Genomic DNA, 19,873 nt, shown 5'->3' with positions numbered 1-19,873 from the left:
TGCCGTTGGCTGGTCAGAACAAATTTGCCTCTTTCAATCAAGTTTGCCAATTTGTGATGTGTCCAAATGCAAATGTCATATCCCATTGTCACGGCCGTTGCTTTCTCATACATCAAATGTGCTGCGGCCAAGGCCTGATAGCAAGGTGGCAGACCCTGCTCTACCGGCGAAAGAGCTCTAGAGTAATATGCTATCGGTTGTTTTTTCCCACTCCCCCCCTGTGTTTGAGTCAGGACTGCTGTCGCATGCTGCGCTCTATGTGAGACGAATAGGTGGAAACACTTCTCATAATCCGGCAGCGCCAGGGCAGGGGCCTGTAACAACAGACGCTTAATGTTTATGAACGCGTCCTCCCCCTCCTCGGTCCATGTCAAGGGAGCGCGAAGCTTGTCTGTACCCGCCTCTTTTATCATCATCCTCAACGGCGCTGTCGCTATCGTATAGTCCTCCACCCACTCAGAGCTGTACCCAGTCATCCCTAAAAACGTCATCATTTGTCGGACCGTCAATGGCCTAGGTGCCTTGGATACAGCTTCGAGCTGCGTGGGTGAGATGTTTTTTATGCCCTTTTGAATGACGCGAGACAAGTACTCAACTTTTGGCTGGCAGTACTGCAGTTTTGAACGGGATGCCTTGTGGCCCCCCATGGCCAATCCTCTCAAAACTTTGATGGAGTCCTCATGGCACTGCTGACGTGTATCCGAGCAGATTAGAATGTCATCTGCATACAGTAAGACCGTGCTGAGTAGTGTGTCGCACACTCCTTGCAGGTCTTCCTTGAGCGCCTTCGAGAAATAATGTGGCGAGTGCGCGAACCCTTGTGGCAGCCGGGTGTAAGAGTATTGTTTCCCCCTGTGGGTAAAAGCAAACAGATACTGAGACTCTTTTTCCAATGGAACACTGAAGAATGCCTGCGTGAGATCAATGACTGTATAGTACTGCGAGCTACTCGGGATGTTTGTTAGGAGTGTGTGTGGATTAGCGACTTCCGCCTCTGGTCCAGACACCACGTCGTTCACCGCCCTCAAATCGTGTACCAGTCTGTACCTAGCCCTGTCCGCCTTTAGCACTGGGTGGATAGGTGTATTACATCTGGATTCGAAAGGGACGAGCACTCCTGCCTTTAACAGTCCCTCAATCTGATGTGATATAGCTTCCTCCGACTCTGGCTTCATTGTATATTGTCTGATAAAGGGTGGTCTACAACCCTTCTTTAACCTGACCTTCACTGGCTGTGCCGACAATATTAGACCCACATCTGTGTCGTGTTTTGACCACAACTGTTCTGGGGTGCGCGCCAACATGTCCTGTTCCAGCAAAGCGTCCGCCTCCAGAATAACGCAAGGGTCTCCTGGTAATCTGATTACTTGCGGTTTTGCCAAAACCGAAAAGGAAATCATTATTTTTATGAAACTCCCATCTGCGCTGTTCCAAATTAGCAGAGATTCCGTGGAGACCCACCTTTGAGTCTCGGATTCCTGTATCATTGAACCTAGATGTTCGGATTCGTAACCAGGATTTATTCTCAGAGTGATGTGTGGGGCGGCGTCTCTTAGTCTATGTTGTTCCCGTAGATACTTACTTGTGTTAACCCTCAACGCCGCGCCCTGTCTCCCTACAATTATCGTAGATGAGTTAATCTGCACCTGCTCGGGCTGTCCCTGCAACCATGCCTTGTTCCTAATTAGGTCACTATCCGTCAAATACTGTAGTGTGCAATGTGCCTCCATGTTTGTTTGTCTAGACTGAGGCAGTTGGGCCTTCAGAAATGGCTCCCAGGGGTCACAGACCCTTTGCAGCTCTGCATCTATGTTGCCCAGCCAGAACACAGTGGCCTCTTTCTCCCCTGTCCCTTGTAACATCATTTGGTACACGTCTTGTTCAATTTGAATCCCCTCAGGCGTACATAGGATTTTACAGCCTAGTTTACACATTGCATCTCGTCCCAAGAGATTGCGCGGGGTGCTGTCCGAAATTAATACAGGTATTGTTATGGTCTTGTTGTTAAACGTCATAGAGATTGGATCTGACGTGGGTATTAGTTGTGTTTTTCCCGAGAATCCGACCGTCCGAACATACTGTCCAGACTGGGGTAAGTGAGCGGCGTATTTTTGCTTTATGCAGGAAAAACCTGCTCCAGTGTCTGCCATCATCTCTGTTAATTTGCCCTCCACTAGGACCTGCAGAATAGGTTCTTGCTCAGCTCCCTTGGAAACCACAATCATTTGATTTCCCCCCGTCGCATTCTCTGGGCACCCCTAGTGATTACCCCCCTGGTTTCGGGGCCCTCTTGTCTCCCCCTGGTTGTAGGGCCCTTGTGACTCCCCCTGGCGCACAGGTCTTCCATACTCCGAGCCGGGACGGTATGGTTGCCCACATCTCATTTCCCTGTGTCCCTGCATGCCGCAGTTCCAACAGTGGAAACGGGAAAACTGTTGTTTGTTCCCCGGTCCCTGTGTAATCCGTGGGCCTGATTGCCCATTCCCTGCCTGCCGCCTGGGCGCCTGGTTCTGTGAACTATAGCCATAGCTTCTCACTACCTGAGGTGCAGACGGGGGTCCCTGGTCCTGCATTTACATTTACATTTACATTTAGTCATTTAGCTGACGCTTTTATCCAAAGCGACTTACAAGTTCTGTACGACAAGCCATCAGGAAGGGCACAACTCTATCAGCTGAGCAACAATGTTCATCAAAGTGTTGAGTGCTACAGTGTAGGTTAGTTTATTAGGACAAGTGCATGACAGTACGGTTAGTTAGGGTTAGATTTTTTTTTTTTTATTCAGATAATGGTTGAAGAAGTGCGTCTTTAGTCGACGGCGAAAGATTGGACGTGATTCGGCTGTCCTAACTGGGGTGGGTAGTTCATTCCACCATTGTGGGGCAAGGACTGAGAATAGGCGACTTCTCTTTGATGACCCTCCCGGAGCTTGGATAGGAGTAGGTCTGAGGCGGCCAGAAGATGCAGAGCGTAGGGGTCTTGAGGGTGTGTAGTTAGAGACCATTGACCGGAGGTAGGCGGGAGCGGTTCCCTTTGCCGCACGGTATGCTAGGTCGAGGGCCTTGAAGCGGATTCGTGCAGCAATGGGGAGCCAGTGCAGGTCCCTAAGAAGTGGGGTGACATGGGCCGACTTCGGTAGGTTTGAGATCAGGCGGGCCGCTGCGTTCTGAATGAGTTGAAGAGGCTTAGTGGCAGTGGCCGGGAGGCCAGCGAGCAGTGCATTGCAGTAGTCGAGGCGGGAGATGACTGTTGATTGGACGAGGAGTTGGGTGGCTTCTTTTGTCAGGAAGGGGCGTATCCTTCTGACGTTGCTCAGGAGGAATCGGCAGGTTCTGGTCGTCGCTGCGATGTGAGCAGAGAAGTTCAACTGGTCGTCGAGGACAACACCAAGGTTCTTGGCGGTCGGGGACGCAGTCACAGCTGCATTCTCGACTGTGATTGAAAATGCATGGGTGGAGAGGTAGCAGATGACACCATTACTGCCTGCAGCCTCCTTTGGGGCTGCAGTTGTTGCTGAGTTAACTTCCTTGCGTCATTTCTATCCTGATCCCTGACTTTCTGCTCCTGAGCCCTTTGCTTCTCCACACTATGTGTCACATGTGCACAGAACAAAGGATAAGTCATGTCCATTAACCCCACCACGTCTTCCAGTCTATTCTTAACCACCTCTGGAAGCCCTCTCATCACACTTTCTCTAAACATCGCTCTCTGCAACGGGTCAATTTCTGGGTTGTGTCCTAGCTCACCTCTCCACTCCTTCAGTACTTTGTTCACATAGGCGCCAGGCCCTTCCGTCTCCATTATGGGGTTGCCTGCCAGTTTTGCCGGATTAATACGTGATGGATATTGATTCCTGAGTTTGTACCATTGAATATGTCTCCATCATGGGCCTGCGTGTCGCATGCCACTCGCATCGATGTATCACCCATGATGTCCCGGCAGGCACCAACTCCTAGCAAACGCGTCAACAGGGCTTTGACGTCACCCACTGCTAGCAGAAAAGGTGACGTACTTTCCTCAAACTGCATGATCCACCTGGAGGCTCCTTCTGTAAGGTCCGGTAGTCTTGCTATTAAGCCATCGATGTCTAGAGGTGACCATGGCATGTGAAAGATATCGTTCCCCTTTATTAGCAGGGGAAACTGGCCTGTGCTTGTCACACTTCCCAGGAATGCCGGGGGGAAAGTCAGGGTTCCTGTAATGTTTCCTTTCTCCTGTCCTGGTTTCGTGTCATTCTCATCTTCCTCCTCAGTCAACAGTTTACTGTGGACACACGCTCCGTGTTTCTCTGATGTCTGCTGGGCCACATTTAGACGGGCCTCTTCCTCTTTCTTCCTCCCGACTCCCTCCCTCTGCCTGCCCAGGTTCTCTACCTCCTCTTCCTCTGCATTATACAACTTCCGACGTGCTGTCTCGTTATATGCCGCCAGGACTTTCGGATAGAGATCCTGCGGGGTCAGTTTGGGGGGGGTATCTCGCCTAAGGGAGGTCTCTGATCTAGCGGGGGTCTCTGACCTAGCGGAGGTCTCTAATTCCGCCTCCTCATATTCTCCTCTTATTGTCACAGTGCCCACCGGCAATTGCGTGACATAAGGTGGGGATGTTGGTTTCCCTATATCCGTCTCTCTCTGATTTAGCGCTAAAGCCTCCTGCCTGTATGCTCTCCCCTTCTGGGTGTAGAGCTTCATTACCCCCAACTCTTCTGTCCTCTTCCTCAACCTCTTTTTGCTGTTGTCGCCTGCCTTGTGGTTACGAATCATTACATTCATCTCTTCGCATAGGCAGAGATCAAAAGTACCTCCGGAAGGCCATTTTGTGTCCCCGGCCTTTGTGCGCCTCTGCCAACGGACACCTACCTTGAGAATTAGGTTTTTTAGAAGCGGGTTCCGGTCTATCAGTATTTCTTCTGCTGTATGCATCTTGATTGAATTTAGGACAGGTGAGGCACTAGTGAAAACAAACCGTTATGCCAAGTGTGTAGTTGTTCGTGTTTACTAACTTTGTATATGTCTTGTGTGTTTATTGCGTTGTTTAGTGTGTGTGTGTGCTTATTGTGTGTGTGTGTGTGTAATGAGTGTGTGTGTGAGTGAAAGAGAAAATGAGTGTGTGTGTGGGAGTGAGTGAAAGAGTATGTGTGTGTGAGTGAAAAAGTATGTGTGTGTGAGTGAAAAAGAGAATGAGTGTGTGTGTGTGTGTGAGAGAAATGTGTGTGTGTGTGAATGTGAGAGAGTATGTGTGTGTGAGTGAAAAAGTATGTGTGTGTGAGTGAGAAAGAGAATGAGTGTGTGTGTGTGTGAGAGAAATGTGTGTGTGTGTGAATGTGAGAGAGTATGTGTGTGTGTGTGAAAAGGAGAATGAGTGTGTGTGTGTGTGTGAGAGAGATGTGTGTGTGTGTGAAAGAGAGAATGAATGTGTGTGTGTGTGGGAGAGAGAATGTGTGTGTGAGTGAAAGTGTGTCACGGCCAAGTGAATATTCGGATTATTTTTTTTTGATCCACTTTTTCTCCCATTTTTCTATATTTTCTCCCATCCCAATTTCGTATCATCCAATTCAACCCTCCCCTGTCACGAACGCTGTTTCTTGCCTCCCACAAGCCGGCTGCAATGTGGACTCATACATAGCACAAGTCCCCTCCGGTACTTGAGGTAACAGCAGTTGCATTTTTTTCACCTGCGCAGCTCGATCTCTCAGTGTCGAGGAGTAACGCGTGGGAGGCTCACGCTGCCCCCGACACTTCCTGATTCTACTGCGCAGGCGCACCAACCGACTTGTAGGAGTCGCTTGTTCACAAAGCCCGATCCCCACCCTTCAGTTTCCCTCCCCGTAATACGGCCAATGTGTATTACTGCGGATGACCAGCTAAACTGAAAACAATGTGGAGAGCTGGATTCGAACACGCGAATCCTAGCGTCTCCACACTGGTGGCGAGTGCCTTGCCCACTACACCACCTAGCCGCCCGTGAATATTCTGATTATTATTCAGACTTTAGTGAGATGAATAAACTTTCCATTCTATATGAAAGATTACATTTTTTGAAAACACATTTCCGTCACACAATACAGAAATTAGTGTGTGTGTGTGAGTGTGTGAGTGAGTGAGATGTGTGTGTGTGTGAGTGTGAAAGAGTATATGTGTGTGTGTGAATGTGAAAATGAGTGTGTGTGTGTGTGTGTGAATGTGAAAGAGAATGAGTGTGTGTGTGTGTGTGAGAGAAATGTGTGTGTGTGAAAGAGAGAAATGTGTGTGTGTGTGAATGTGAGAGAGTATGTGTGTGTGTGTGAAAAGGAGAATGAGTGTGTGTGTGTGTGTGAGAGAGATGTGTGTGTGTGTGAAAGAGAGAATGAATGTGTGTGTGTGTGGGAGAGAGAATGTGTGTGTGAGTGAAAGAGAGAAAAAGTATGTGTGTGAGAGAAAGTGTGTCACCGCAAAGTGAATATTCTGATTATTATTCAGACTTTAGTGAGATGAATAAACATTCCATTCTATATGAAAGATTACATTTTTTGAAAACACATTTCCATCACACAATACGGAGGTAATACGCTCAACTTAATATACACGACTGATTTAGAGTCTTGAGTTTAACTGCTGGTTATTGTGTGTGTGTATGTGTGTGTGTTCACCACCAGGGGTCAGCAAACCCAGAGAGAGAGAGAGAGAGAGAGAGAGAGAGAGAGAGAGAGAGAGAGAGAGAGAGAGAGAGAGAGAGAGAGAGAGTTATCTCTCTTGGCTCAACGCCCAGACTTAAAGCAGGGGCCTGCTTTTTTCCAGCCCTGTTCTTTTTAAGAACAGATTACCTTTGTCGTCTTCAAGTTCGATTTTGTCGTTGCGGTCAATCAGGTTTTTGTCTTTTCAGACAAACAGAGGGGAAGAGGGATAGTAAGTTGTTTATTTCACATGTATTTAACGTTTTACAGACAGTCCATGCTGACTAGTGTCACGTTTTAGACTCGAACGTGAAAAATGTGAAAGATACTTAAATATAGCTAGATTGTTACAACCGGCCGGTCGAGTATATAAAGGAAAGGAGAAAACAGTCCAGTCCTTTCTGGGTCCTTCAAAGTATTTATACAAGGTAAATATAGCTACTCTCTCAAACAAACAAACGCTGCCCTCCTTTTTCAAGGCCTAACAACAAAACAAACTGTTTCTTAGAGTCTCGTCGGCCAAACAGGTCATAATGATGTCTGCAGGTCACATGACAATAGATGATCTACTAACATGCAAGTACTGAACAGGTCAAAAATAGACTGAATGCCAAATGACGGTAGGTCTGAAAAACGTAGGTAGATTCTCCCGACTCACAGTCTCGCGTTCCCGCCTCTTGCGAGGAAAACAACCCTTATATTACAGACCAACAAAAATGGAATTAACCCCTTAGAACACTGCCTTCCTTCACCGGCCCGTTTGTTTTTCATTCCCTGTAGATAAAACCCATCTTGGTTTTTCTATTCAAGGGTGTGGGTGTGTTTTGAGGGTCCTATGTGTAAGTGTGTGTGTGGCGTGTACTGGTATATGCTTGTGTGAGAGGGACGGAACCATGCAATATAGATATAAGAAGGGAAGTGGGGAGTGGGCCACAATGCCACAATGCTACAGCCAGGACACAGTTAACCTGGTTCTACTAACAGCCAGGACACAGTTAACCTGGTTCTACTACAGCCAGGACACAGTTAACCTGGTTCTACAACAGCCAGGACACAGTTAACCTGGTTCTACTATAGCCAGGACACAGTTAACCTGGTTCTACAATGCTACAGCCAGGACACAGTTAACCTGGTTCTACAATGCTACAGCCAGGACACAGTTAACCTGGTTCTACTAACAGCCAGGACACAGTTAACCTGGTTCTACTACAGCCAAGACACAGTTAACCTGGTTCTACTAACAGCAATATAGATATAAGAAGGGAAGTGGGGAATGGGCGAGAGTGTTTGTAAAGGGTCAGAGAAAGTTTGACCAAAGGGTCGAAAACATGCAATTAAGATTGATTAGCAAAATGCGCATTTATAGCCTGTTAAAAGAGGATTCGCCTTGTGTCAACACCTCACCACTCGTGTTCTTTTCTAGTCGTCCGTCCAGACCTGTCACACAGCCAGCTCAACTTTTTCCTCCCGCAGAATCTCTAACGGACATTCTAATAAAAAGCAAAAATGCTCACCTCTGTTATCTTGTCGACACCGCCAAAATTTCTACGGGAGAGGTCAGGAGCTGGCCGTGTGAGGGGCCCGGCAGGGCGATCTACAGGTCAAGGGTCACCAAATGTTGTGGCTGAGTAGTCGTTAACACAGCAGGAGACGGTATTTCCAGTTTCAACAAGCAATTTATTTAAGGAAAGAAGGTTTAACAGAAGAGCTATGGATCAGTAGACGGTCACCACAGTTTGAAGAAAAACACTCTAACCTCCCAACCCCCGTGCCCCCCAGATAATACCTTCCCAGCCCTGCCCCAACATGACAGATATGATGACGTGACATATTATATCAGATATGACATGACGTACATTAAGATGACACATAGATTTAACATCGAAGAGAGATAAAGCTGGAGTCAAGATTAGTGAAAGAGAAAATGAGTGTGTGTGTGTGAGTGAGTGAGATGTGTGTGTGTGTGTGAGTGTGAAAGAGTAGAATGAGTGTGTGTGTGTGTGAGAGAGAGATGTGTGTGTGTGTGTGTGAAAGAGAGAATGAATGTGTGTGTGTGTGGGAGAGAGAATATGTGTGTGTGTGTGTGAAAAGGAGAATGAGTGTGTGTGTGTGTGTGAGAGAGATGTGTGTGTGTGTGAAAGAGAGAACAAGATGTGATGTACAAGATTAAAAGAACAAGATGTGATGTACTCGAAATGTCTATCTGTCCCATACTTAAAGTTGTTTTAAGAACATCAGCCGGCCTGTCGCCCTAGCGTCTTTAAGCACTGCTAGTTGACCTATATTAAACTAGTCCACCCCATATACACATTTTCCACAACACTACACTACATTAAAAACTAGAACCTTCCTTAGTTACTCTGGGACATTTTCTAGGAGCCATTTCCTAACGTTCACCTTGAAACTATACAGGTTCAAGATCTGTTTGGTGGTCAAAGGCAACTCATTCCACTCCTGTGCTCCTTTGTGAGCAAATGAGCACTGTCCCATCTTTGTTCTACACCTTGGAGGATGCAGGTTTGCTATGCTAGATCTTGTTATGTGGCTGTGTGATTCACTAACACTAGGAAAATAGTTACTAAAATATTTGGGGGGCCTGTTATTTACTCATTTCAAGTCCAAGAAGTCCACTTCCAATTATTAGCCTGAACAGATAAACTAATAATCATTTGTTTGTTGTAAACGTTTTAACTACAGATGGACCTACTGGGCAAATATGAGCAAACTGGTAAGTAAGTACACATTGACATTATTTGTGGCCCAGATATGAAGCTGTTGCTACTGACGCCACGTAACACAACTCTGACACAGGGACTGACCCCGATACAGGGACTATAGAGGTGTGGAGGGGTCATGACCTGCCCGAGCACACTTCATCTGTTGAATATTCCATGTCTCCCAAAACTCACCATGGGATATTCATCCCTCCCTCTGTTCATAATATTCTCCCCTCCAAATGTTATTGTATATTTTTATTGAACTATTTTATCACACTTTTTTACTCTGTCTATTATATTTTATAATTTTTTAGTATTGCCTATTTTTTAACTGAATCAAAGCGCACTTTTTTACTCTGTCTATTCTATTTTATGATTTCTATTACCTGAATGAAACCTTAGATCCTAATGTGAAAAACTGTGATTTACCTTACCTTGCTACCTCTCTATCTTTTTTATGCTCGCTTTAAATGCCTGTATTTGTTACTGCTGTGAAGCACTTTAAACTGCAATTTCTGTATGAAAAGTGCTATACAAATAAAGTTTATTATCTCTATCCATATTGTCCCGATCAGGTACCAGCCCTGTTTGCTGCTGTTCTAATCTGTGTTCTTGTCATGGGGCTATCCCATGCCCTATACGTTTGATTTATTGATTGAAAACTTTATTAACAGATTGCAGAATGGGTACAATACACTGAATACAGTAGGCCTACAGCTCAATACTAACAACTGCTAAGAGGATGAAGACCAGAAAAAGACTTTTGTCTTGTTTACATAAGGGTCCTCCATTTTCAATTCATCAAGACATTTATGACATACAAGACATACAAATATACAGTACTGTGTAAGAAAAAGGGATCATAAAGCAATATACATCCGAAGGGGAAGAAACTGTACATTGGAGGGGGTTGGGTGGGTGGGGGTGATTTTCTAATTGCAGCCACCCGTAGGTGCTCTTTGAGAGCGGTTTTGAAGGAGGGTAGGGATTCACATTCCTTTACGGCTGTGGGTAGGGCGTTCCACATTATTGTGGTATAATTGTGAAATGTGTTTATTCCCTTGTTTGAGCCAAATCTGGGTTGAACGTGATTTGTGGAACTCCCTCTGGTGTTGTGGTCGTGGACTTCACTGACCTTTAGGAAGTATTTCGACAGGTACATGGGTATCTTAGGTGTAGTGTAGGTGTATCTTGTAGACCAGGCCCATTGCAAGTTGCTGTACTCTGTCGTCTACTCTAAGCTCTAAGTAGGATGCACATTGGCCATACACACACCACTCTTCTATTTATAACACCGGCATATAATTGTGGATAGTTGTGTATGGTTAATGGGTTATCTCTCTGAATTGTAATTATTACCCCTAACAGTCTTAATCAATTTAGCCCTGGTCCCCCACATGTGGCCATGCTAGGCAAACAGTTAGCGTAGGCCTTTGTCTTGGTTTGTATTGTACATGTATGCTGGTTAAGCCCATTTACAGATGCATAAAAGACAAACGCATGCTGTCATTTAGTTTATTTGATAAATACCCTGTTTTGTCTCTGTGCTCACACTTGGTAGAAACTCTGGCTGCCCAACCAGAACTGGGAGAGGCCAAAACCTTTTCTAGAGGGGAGATCCGGAATGTAGTACAGAGGGGGGTTTCATAGTATGAAGGGAATATAGTTTTAAAGTGCCATAAACACTATTTGGTGTTTTGTAATTATAGGTCGATATGGAATAATGTATACATTTTTTACATAATTATTTAAGTGGTGAAATAATGTCCGTATTTCTTGATTTGATTGTATGTTGATTTTGGTTTGTCTCTGTAGGAGGAGCTTCCAGGATAAAGCCTGTGACAGAAGCTCCTCTCAGAGGACTCAGACTGCTTGAGAAGGCAGAGCTAGTTCCCATAGCCAAGGGCCTAGTTGTGCTGGTGAATATTTCTTTTTTAAACAAAACACAGGGTGATGACATCCTGCCTCAGACTCCCCTTTCCACCACTTGGCCACATCCTAACAATTCTATTTCTATACACTCCACTACAGAGAGGTGGCTGATGTCTAATGGGCAGTACCTATGAGATAGCTTATAAAGTCTCTCTCTCTCATTATCTATGTTTTTTATGACTAAATGTATCATCTCCTTTTCTCTCGCCCTTGCTTCCTCTCTCTCTCTGTCTCTCTATGTATCTCTCTCTATGGGGAATCTCTTGTTCCCCTCTCATTTTGTTTTCCATGGACAGTGTGTTTAGTTCTCTGGGTTATGTTTGGTTTTTACAGCACATCTTCACATCATGCCACACCCTTCATTCACACTGATGGACCATAACACCAGGGTTTGTTCTCTTTTGGTTACATTTAGATTATTTAAATAAAATCATTGTTAACTTTAGTATTGGTGTGTTGGTCCACTATTCGTTATGGTCTTGAGCCTGACCATGACAATATATTCATCCATCTCTTTCTATATATCCATCAATCACTATTAGTGCGGTGGCTTAGCAAAGAAATGTGTACGCGCCGGACAAAAGCACCAAATTTTTTCCATGTGTTCCCCATCACCATAGCTTTCATTTTGGGGTAGGGGCCACGTCATCATGATGGATTTCAAGATGGCCGCCATGTAAAATCCCATTAATAAATAGCTTGGTCCATAGCGCGCTCAATATTTGAGCGAACACAAATGTATGGGTATCCCTGTAAACTAGAGAAGCTAAGCTTTCCATTGGTATCAACTGTTGGGAAGGTGGTTTTAATAGGCAATGATTCAAAATTATGTTCAATTTTCGCCTAGAAAAAACTGCCATGCTCATCTTCCAAAAGGTCCCTTGGCCGTTCACATGAATATATCAGAGTGAACATTGGTTTTATAGGTACCCACAAGCCTCTTCTTTCCATACATACCCACTTTGTCCAACTTGCATGCTATTTGGGGCAATAATCAAGCAGGTTTGTGCATGTGGTACAAATGTGTCGAACATTCTAACAACTGACCAAAAATGTGAATGTTGGGTTAGGGTTTGTTGTTAGAATGTTGAACATAGAAGATCAATTTTGGTGTCAAACTACACATTTTCTGGGTCAATAAATGTGTTAATGCTATGAAGAATGTCACCAGATGAATATTTGTACCATTCTAACAACATATTTACATCATTTTTTACTTGTTTAACAGTCAGGCATGCATGAATCGAATAGACATTTTATTAGGATTAGGGATGTCCGATATTATCGGCCTACCGATATTATCAGCCGATATTGGCATTAAAATGTGATATCGAAAATTATCGGTATCGGTTAAAAAAAATATATATATATATTTAACCTTTATTTACCCAGGCAAGCAAGTAAGAACACATTTATATATTTTTTATTGTCAAAAGTATGCATAATGAATGATGTGTTAATTCCACGACAAGAGATATGTAATGTTAATTACCTGAAATTATTCCGTTTTTTGGGGGGGGGGAAACCCTGCATATATCGGTATCGTTGATATCGGTATCGTAAATGAAGAGTTGGACAATATTGGTACATCGGTATCGGTAAAAAAGCCAATATCGAGCATCCCTAATTAGGATCACTCGTTACTATAAGAACAAATTATCTCGTAAAGTTATGGCGGAGGGAGGTGGCACAGAGACATAGGAACTTCAATAAATTACATGTATTATTATTAGTGCTGTCAGGCGATTAAAAAAATTTATCTAATTAATTACAGGATTTGTAATTAATTAATCTAATTAATGGCATTTTAATCGCATAACCATTTTATGCCTGATATTCTATATATATTTTTTTTTAATCCTCTTTTTCTCCGCCTGATTTTTCTGTACTTTTCCCCCCATCCCAATTTTAGTCGTTGTACCAATTCCCCCCTCCCCTACCTGGTCATTGTGCGCATGTGCCCCCTACTGGTCGGTCTAGGGAGCCCTGAGGACTACCACATGCTTCCTCCGACACATGCAGAGATAGCCAGCGGCTCTCTTTTCACCTGGCAGCGCGGACTCTCATTGGTGAAGTGTAACGTGTGGGAGGTCACGCTGCCTTCACCACTTCCTGTCTTTTGCTAGCGGCATGAATATTTTCACTGACGGGGTTGCACTTCCGCGTTCGGTTTGCGCGATCTGATTGGCCACTGACGTTTCTGGTCATGTGACATCTGCGCCAATCGTGTGACGCCTGTTTCTATCACTGGTTAAGCTTAGGCACTCTTTCGAAGTTGGTTAAGGTTAGAGTTTGTCTTAGAGCAGGGCGATAGAACACCAGCCCTGATTCCAAACTCTAACCTTAACCAACTTCGAAAGAGTCGCCTAAGCTTAACCAGTGATAAACTAGGCGTTAGGTAGTTTGCAGGCTGTTCGAGGCGGAAATAGGTGCAGAAACAGGCGTCACACGATTGGCACAGAAACGTCAGTGGCCAATCAGATCGCGCAAACCGAACGCGGAAGTGCAACCCTGTCCAGACCCTGTCCAGAGATTCCACCTTTGATAACTAAAGTAAGGACACTTGACTTACCTGTTATATTATGTTTTGCCTTTTTAAACATGTCCCTTATCAAGCTGTCCTCTGGCTGCGCTAAGCCACGACAGCTGTCACGAGACGCGCACTGAGAGCTGGCCAGTATACCGCGGGAATTTGTATGAAACATTCTGATATTTTCGCGGGCACGAGACCACTGCACAAGACCCGCGAAAATATCTCCATAACAGTTAAATACGCCTATACGGCTAAAGAGTTATGATAATAATAATAAATGTAACGAGTGATCCTAATAAAATTTCTATTCGATTCATGCATGTCTGACTGTTAACACATTGAGTGCCACGGACGAGTTTTGTCGTTAGTTCATGCCGACCTTTGAGTGCCCCCGACGCTATATAGCGTTTGTTTGTCGTTTCTTTTTTATTGGCGATTTGAATTCATATTTCATCTTCTTCTTCTTCTTTCGTGTAACGTCAGAGGTCCAACTCCGTATCTTGTAGCCATGCCCTTAACTCTGGTCCCACATCAAAGAGGCTGGCTTCCGAGGGTGGTTTGTATAGGGGGCAGATGGTCAGGATGTGGTCAACAGTCTGCTCAGGGTCTCCACACTCACATGCAGCGCTGTCTGCCAGGCCCCACTTCTTTAATGATGCTTTAAAGCGACCAACCCCAGATCTTAAACGGTTCAGCCGACCTTTGAGTGCCCCCGACGCTATATAGCGTTTGTTTGTCGTTTCTTTTTTATTGGCGATTTGAATTCATATTTCATCAATCGAGCCTCACGCTAGTGTTGCAGACTCTCTCTGAGCTCAATTGGGAAGATACCGCCACCTCTCCCTGTGTAACTGCACCCCATTACTTTACACTGACGAAGGGGGTGTGAGGATTCGGAGTTCAGGAGAGGTGTAGGATTCAATCGCAGGACAAAGTGGAGTGAGAGAGACGAGGCGACGTTCCGATAATAATAATAGGTTTACTGAGCACAGCCAACAGGCACACGTTACAGGGGAAAACAAAACCTCAGCAATGCTGGAGAACATGGACTACAAATACGGGAAGGTACTGACACAGGAGATACGGAGATACACACAGCACGGAAGGGTACTGACGGGAAAACCTAACAACAAAACAATGACGCGACACTGGAAGACAGGGGCAGCATGAATATATACAGGACTAATTATAATTGACAAGGAACAGCTGGGGGCTGACAGGCAGGACACATGAATACAAGGGAAGGAGACTAGACACTGAACTAACAGGCAGGAATAAACATTGTAACATAACACAAGGAATACAAGGGAGACTAGAACATCTGTATAATGGGAGATACACAGGGAGCAAGACAGACAACAGACTTGACAATATGTCTACACAAAAGTCCATACGAAGGGCGGCGGCCTGTAGCACCGTGAACAGACCGCCCGGGGGCGCCAGAGGACTGTCCAGGCCAGTTTCCTCATTTTACTTTTCCCTCAAGCCAACTGAAGAATCCATTGTGCTCGCCGGCCCGGAAAACGCGTGGATTATGTATTTACAGTACCAACACTGTAATCAATAAGCGTGATCGATATTTGGAATGGCGATCAGGAATTGGAATAATCTTTTTGGATAACATCTGATCTCAGGTAAGGAATTTATTTGACCAGTCTTAGGATAATCAGAGCTATTTTCACAGAGATATAAGCGTTTGCCCTATGCGTGTGTGTGTCTGTGTGTGCGCGATCAGGAAATGAGAGAATCGATATTTCAGCCCGCCTCTATAGCGTGCATAAATACACATTTATACTATCGATAATCTAGCGTTGATTGGAAAAGATTCATAAATAGGCCGAAAAATTACAACGTGTTTGTGTATTCCAGAATATTCCAGTAAATGCCTTTTATCACAGAATCTATATATTTTCCTTGAAAACGAGGGCTTTTCAAAATGCTATAAAACGGAAATGAACTGATTAAAAAAACAATCCGTTTTGACAATGTTGACTGCAAACAAGTCATTGATAAGCGACAGGCAGATTAGACACATAGCCATAATTTAAGACAGAGATTATGCGTTCACAACGCTATCATTGAAGTGGGTGGTGGCATTTAACCATGCTTTACCATGTTAATGGCCGGTACTGAAAGTGTTAAACAAGTACAAAATTATGTAAATATGTTGTTAGAATGGTACAAATATTAATCTGGTGACATTCTTCATAGCATTAACACATTTATTGACCCAGAAAATGTGTAGTTTGACACCAAAATTGATCTTCTATGTTCAACGTTCTAACAACAAACCCTAACCCAACATTCACATTTTTGGCAGTTGTTAGAATGTTCGACACATTTGTACCACATACACAAACCTGCTTGATTATTGCCCCAAATAGCATGCAAGTTGGACAAAGTGGGTATGTCTGGAAAGAAGAGGCTTGTGGGTACCAATAAAACCAATGTTCACTCTGATATATTCATGTGAACGGCCAAGGGACCTTTTGGAAGATGAGCATGGCAGTTTTTTCTAGGCGAAAATTGAACATAATTTTGAATAAATTCCTATTAAAACCACCTTCCCAACAGTTGGGCTTAATGAAAATGATACCAATGTAAAGCTTAGCTTCTCTAGTTTACAGGGATACCAATACCTTTGTGTTCGCTCAAATATTGAGCACGCTATGGACCAAGATATTTATTAATGGGCAGAACCTTGATTTTACATGGCGGCCATCTTGAAATCCATCATGATGACGTGGCCCCTACCCCAAAATGAAAGCTATGATGATGAGGAACACGTGGGAAAAATTTTGTGCTTTTGTCCGGCGCGTCCACATCCTTCTCAAATCTGGTGCTAAGCCACAGCACTATATCTATATATTCATCACTATCCATCACTATCTATAATATATTCATCCCTCTATATATTCATCTTTCTATATCCGTCTCCGTTCTAAATATTCATCCCTCCATCTTTCGATATATTCATCTCATCTTTCTAAATATTCATCCCTCCACCTCTCTATATTCATCCATCATTCTGTATATTCATCTCTCCATATATGCACACACATCTCTCCATCTCTATTTATTCATCCCTCCATCTCTATCCATATATCAATCCCTCAATCTCTCTGATTAGACTAATACCTTGGCTTAGATGGACATTACAGTTAAAATCATGTAGATATTAATTACACATCACAGTGAAAACATATGGAATGTATTTATTGGCAGTAAAACAGTCACCACGGTACAGCATTAATGCTACTGGTAGACAAAGATATGGTGAAAACAACAAACTGACATTCCTTCCATAATCAGAAAAATACTTCTTTTTTTAAACGGCATAAATGTAGATTTAATCGGCATAGAAACGTATACTGTTACCAATGTTCAACTATGTTAAAAGTCACACAGTGTTATGTATGCTGTAACACGAGTAGACAATGAAGTTGAATACGATACTTTACAAAAGGTTGGCAGTTTTGTGCAAGATCTAGTTGAGACTCGATACAAGATCAATTACAAATCATCTTTCTCAATATCAAAGAGTGCTGGGCGTCCTGTACGAAGGCAACAGAAAAGCACGACGTATCACCTCTTCTGTGCAACTAACACGCAGTGTCCACGTCACGTCAACTAACACGCGCCATTTTCACACAATTCTTCTAAATCTCCACAACACGATAACAACGACAAATTGGGGAAATGATCTAGCTTTGTGGCGACCCCCGACTTTACTTTGGTAAACCTGATCCATGTCTGTGATTTATTTAGTGGTAAAGAACATTCAGGAACTTGTACTGTTACTAACTGTAAAACGAGAAGCGGCCCTCGTCCCGAGCGGCTGTGGGCTTGGTCCCAGATTGATTGGTTCTACGTTCATCATTTGGTCATTAGTTCAAATATAAATATAAGTCTCTGTTATTCTAATATCAAAATAAGGCAAGATTTGTTTAAAAAAATAAACGTGACATTTCATGTGCCTCCCCGAGTCCCCCGTGCAAGACTGTCCCGTCCCAACGGCTGGTACGCCCGGTCACGTGAGGCACCCTCTTCCACAGGCAGGGGGAGTAGTAGTGTCGTGTATCCCAGACACAATGGCCGCTTGACTTGCGTGAAGTTGTCCACGAGTGTTGGCATATCAGTTTCTCTTCAGTCCTCACCTCGTGAAGAGACCGCAGTGCTGGTCCCGGATCAGTTTCCCTCCTGGCTTATATAGCCTTGACATCAATGAGGTGACTGTACTGGGCTCCTTGCCTCTGGGTCTTGATACCTTGTAGTCTGCGGCCGTGGAGCGTGAAGCGGGACCAGGCTGCCAGCTGCAGCAGAGCGCAGGTGATGGGCACGAACACCAGCATGTGGAAACAGCCCAGGCGCAGGGGGGCCAGGGGCGCCACGCCAGGGGCCACAGCAGGCCCCGTCGCCACGGAGTCGGGCGCAGGCTTCCTCTCAAAAATATCAAAGCCTGTGTGTGGACGGAAAGAGTGGACGAGGAACATGTGAGTTCATGTGAACGTCTGGGATCGGATTCATTTCAATATAGGTTTGAGATTCACTACTGCTCACTAAGGACTTCAGCCACGTCAGAATTACACTTCTCCACATGTCTAGATTCAACAGTGGTTCTCAAACTATGGGTCGCGACCCAAAGTGGGGTCGTGGGTAGGTGACAATGTTTCTTTTCCCTTTTTTTATGTTCTGGCAACATATTTTGGCTAAATATGCCTTGTTTTATAAATGTGTATTGATAACATAGTGCTGTAATAAAATTTTCTAATAAATATGCATGATCAAGTTCAACAACGTGTGCGTTTATTTTGATATTCCTTAATTCCACATTGAAATTACGCTATACATTAACACTTTGAGTACCAGCGACGTGTTATGTGGTCTTTTCATGCCCCCCGTTGAGTGCCGACGACGCAAATTGTCGTTTGATTTTTTTATTAGCGATCTGAATTCATATTTCATCAACCGAGTCTCCCGTTGGTACAGCAGCCCCTCTAGGAGCTCCGATGGGAAAATACCGCCCCCTATCGTCTATCCCTGTGTAACTGCAGGCCATTCAAAGGTTGTGCAAAGAAAAGATACATAGACAGTATAGCACAGTTTAGTATAATATTGCAGTTTAGCGTGTCAGGATGACGTAGCATAGAGTTGTAGTGTAGGCCAGTATGAGTATAGTAATATAGTATATAGCAGCGTAACATAGAATAATAATATATTAAAATATTGTATAATACTGTACCAATATGGTGTAGAATAAATAGTATGATTTAGTTATATTATAATAAAATAGAAATTAGATAGTATATAGAAGTATAATACATTATATAAGTGTGTGTGTGTGGGGGTGTGTGTGTGTGTAAATGAATGAACCTAAAAATATGTAGTTTGACTGATAGATAGACAAAATGGGTTTATTTATGTTGATTTAATTTGGTTGTGTTGATGTTAAATATATTTTTTTTTTGCAAAATGGGTATATTCTGTTTGGTTTTACACAATATGTCTATCGGTGTGTTGTGTGTGTGTGTAGGGGCAGGTATATATAAGATTTTTTCTTCTTCCTGTTCCTTTCGGCCATGGTATTTTTGGTGAATTATATGAATATGTACTGTTGGACTGTGGTAATTCCATGTACGAATAAAAAAAAAAATGATAAAAAAAAATGAAATGACGAGGGAAGTGATCGCGAGATGCAAAGCAGCCTGGAATATATATTTACAGCAGCCAATAATCAATCAATAAACGCGATCGATTTTTGGAATGGCGATCAGGAATTGGAATAATCTTTTTGGAGAACATCTGATCTAAGGTAAGGAGTCTATGTTACCAGTTTTAGGATAATCAGAGCTGTCTTCACTGAGATAACAGCGTGTCCCGTATGTGTATATGTGTGCTGTTGAGGAAATGAGAGAATCGATTTCTCAGCTCGCTTCTATAGCGTGCATAAGTACACATATACTATCGATAATCTAGCGTTTATTTGAAAACGATTCATAAATAGGCAGACAAATGACAACGTGTCTAGTGTATTCGAGAATA

General features: G+C 43.7%; 1 protein-coding gene across 3 annotated transcripts in view; it reads right to left on the bottom strand.

Annotated features, from left to right (window-relative positions):
- Positions 1–17,030: 17,030 nt before the first annotated feature.
- mfsd13a (major facilitator superfamily domain containing 13A) overlaps positions 17,031–19,873 on the bottom strand; it is a 35,095-nt gene continuing 32,252 nt past the window's right edge. For all 3 annotated transcript variants that reach the window (XM_084322777.1, XM_084322779.1, XM_084322778.1), the window contains exon 9: positions 17,031–18,290. In XM_084322777.1, the coding sequence (XP_084178903.1) occupies positions 18,037–18,290 (254 nt within the window). In that variant the 3' untranslated portion in view covers positions 17,031–18,036. The remainder of the gene's footprint in view (positions 18,291–19,873) is intronic.

Source organism: Notolepis coatsorum (genome assembly GCF_963971535.1).
Source record: "Notolepis coatsorum genome assembly, chromosome: 10".
Classification (NCBI taxonomy): domain Eukaryota; kingdom Metazoa; phylum Chordata; class Actinopteri; order Aulopiformes; family Paralepididae; genus Notolepis; species Notolepis coatsorum.
The sequence above is the reverse complement of the archived record's forward strand: the minus strand, read 5'-3'. Positions and strand labels throughout refer to the sequence as shown.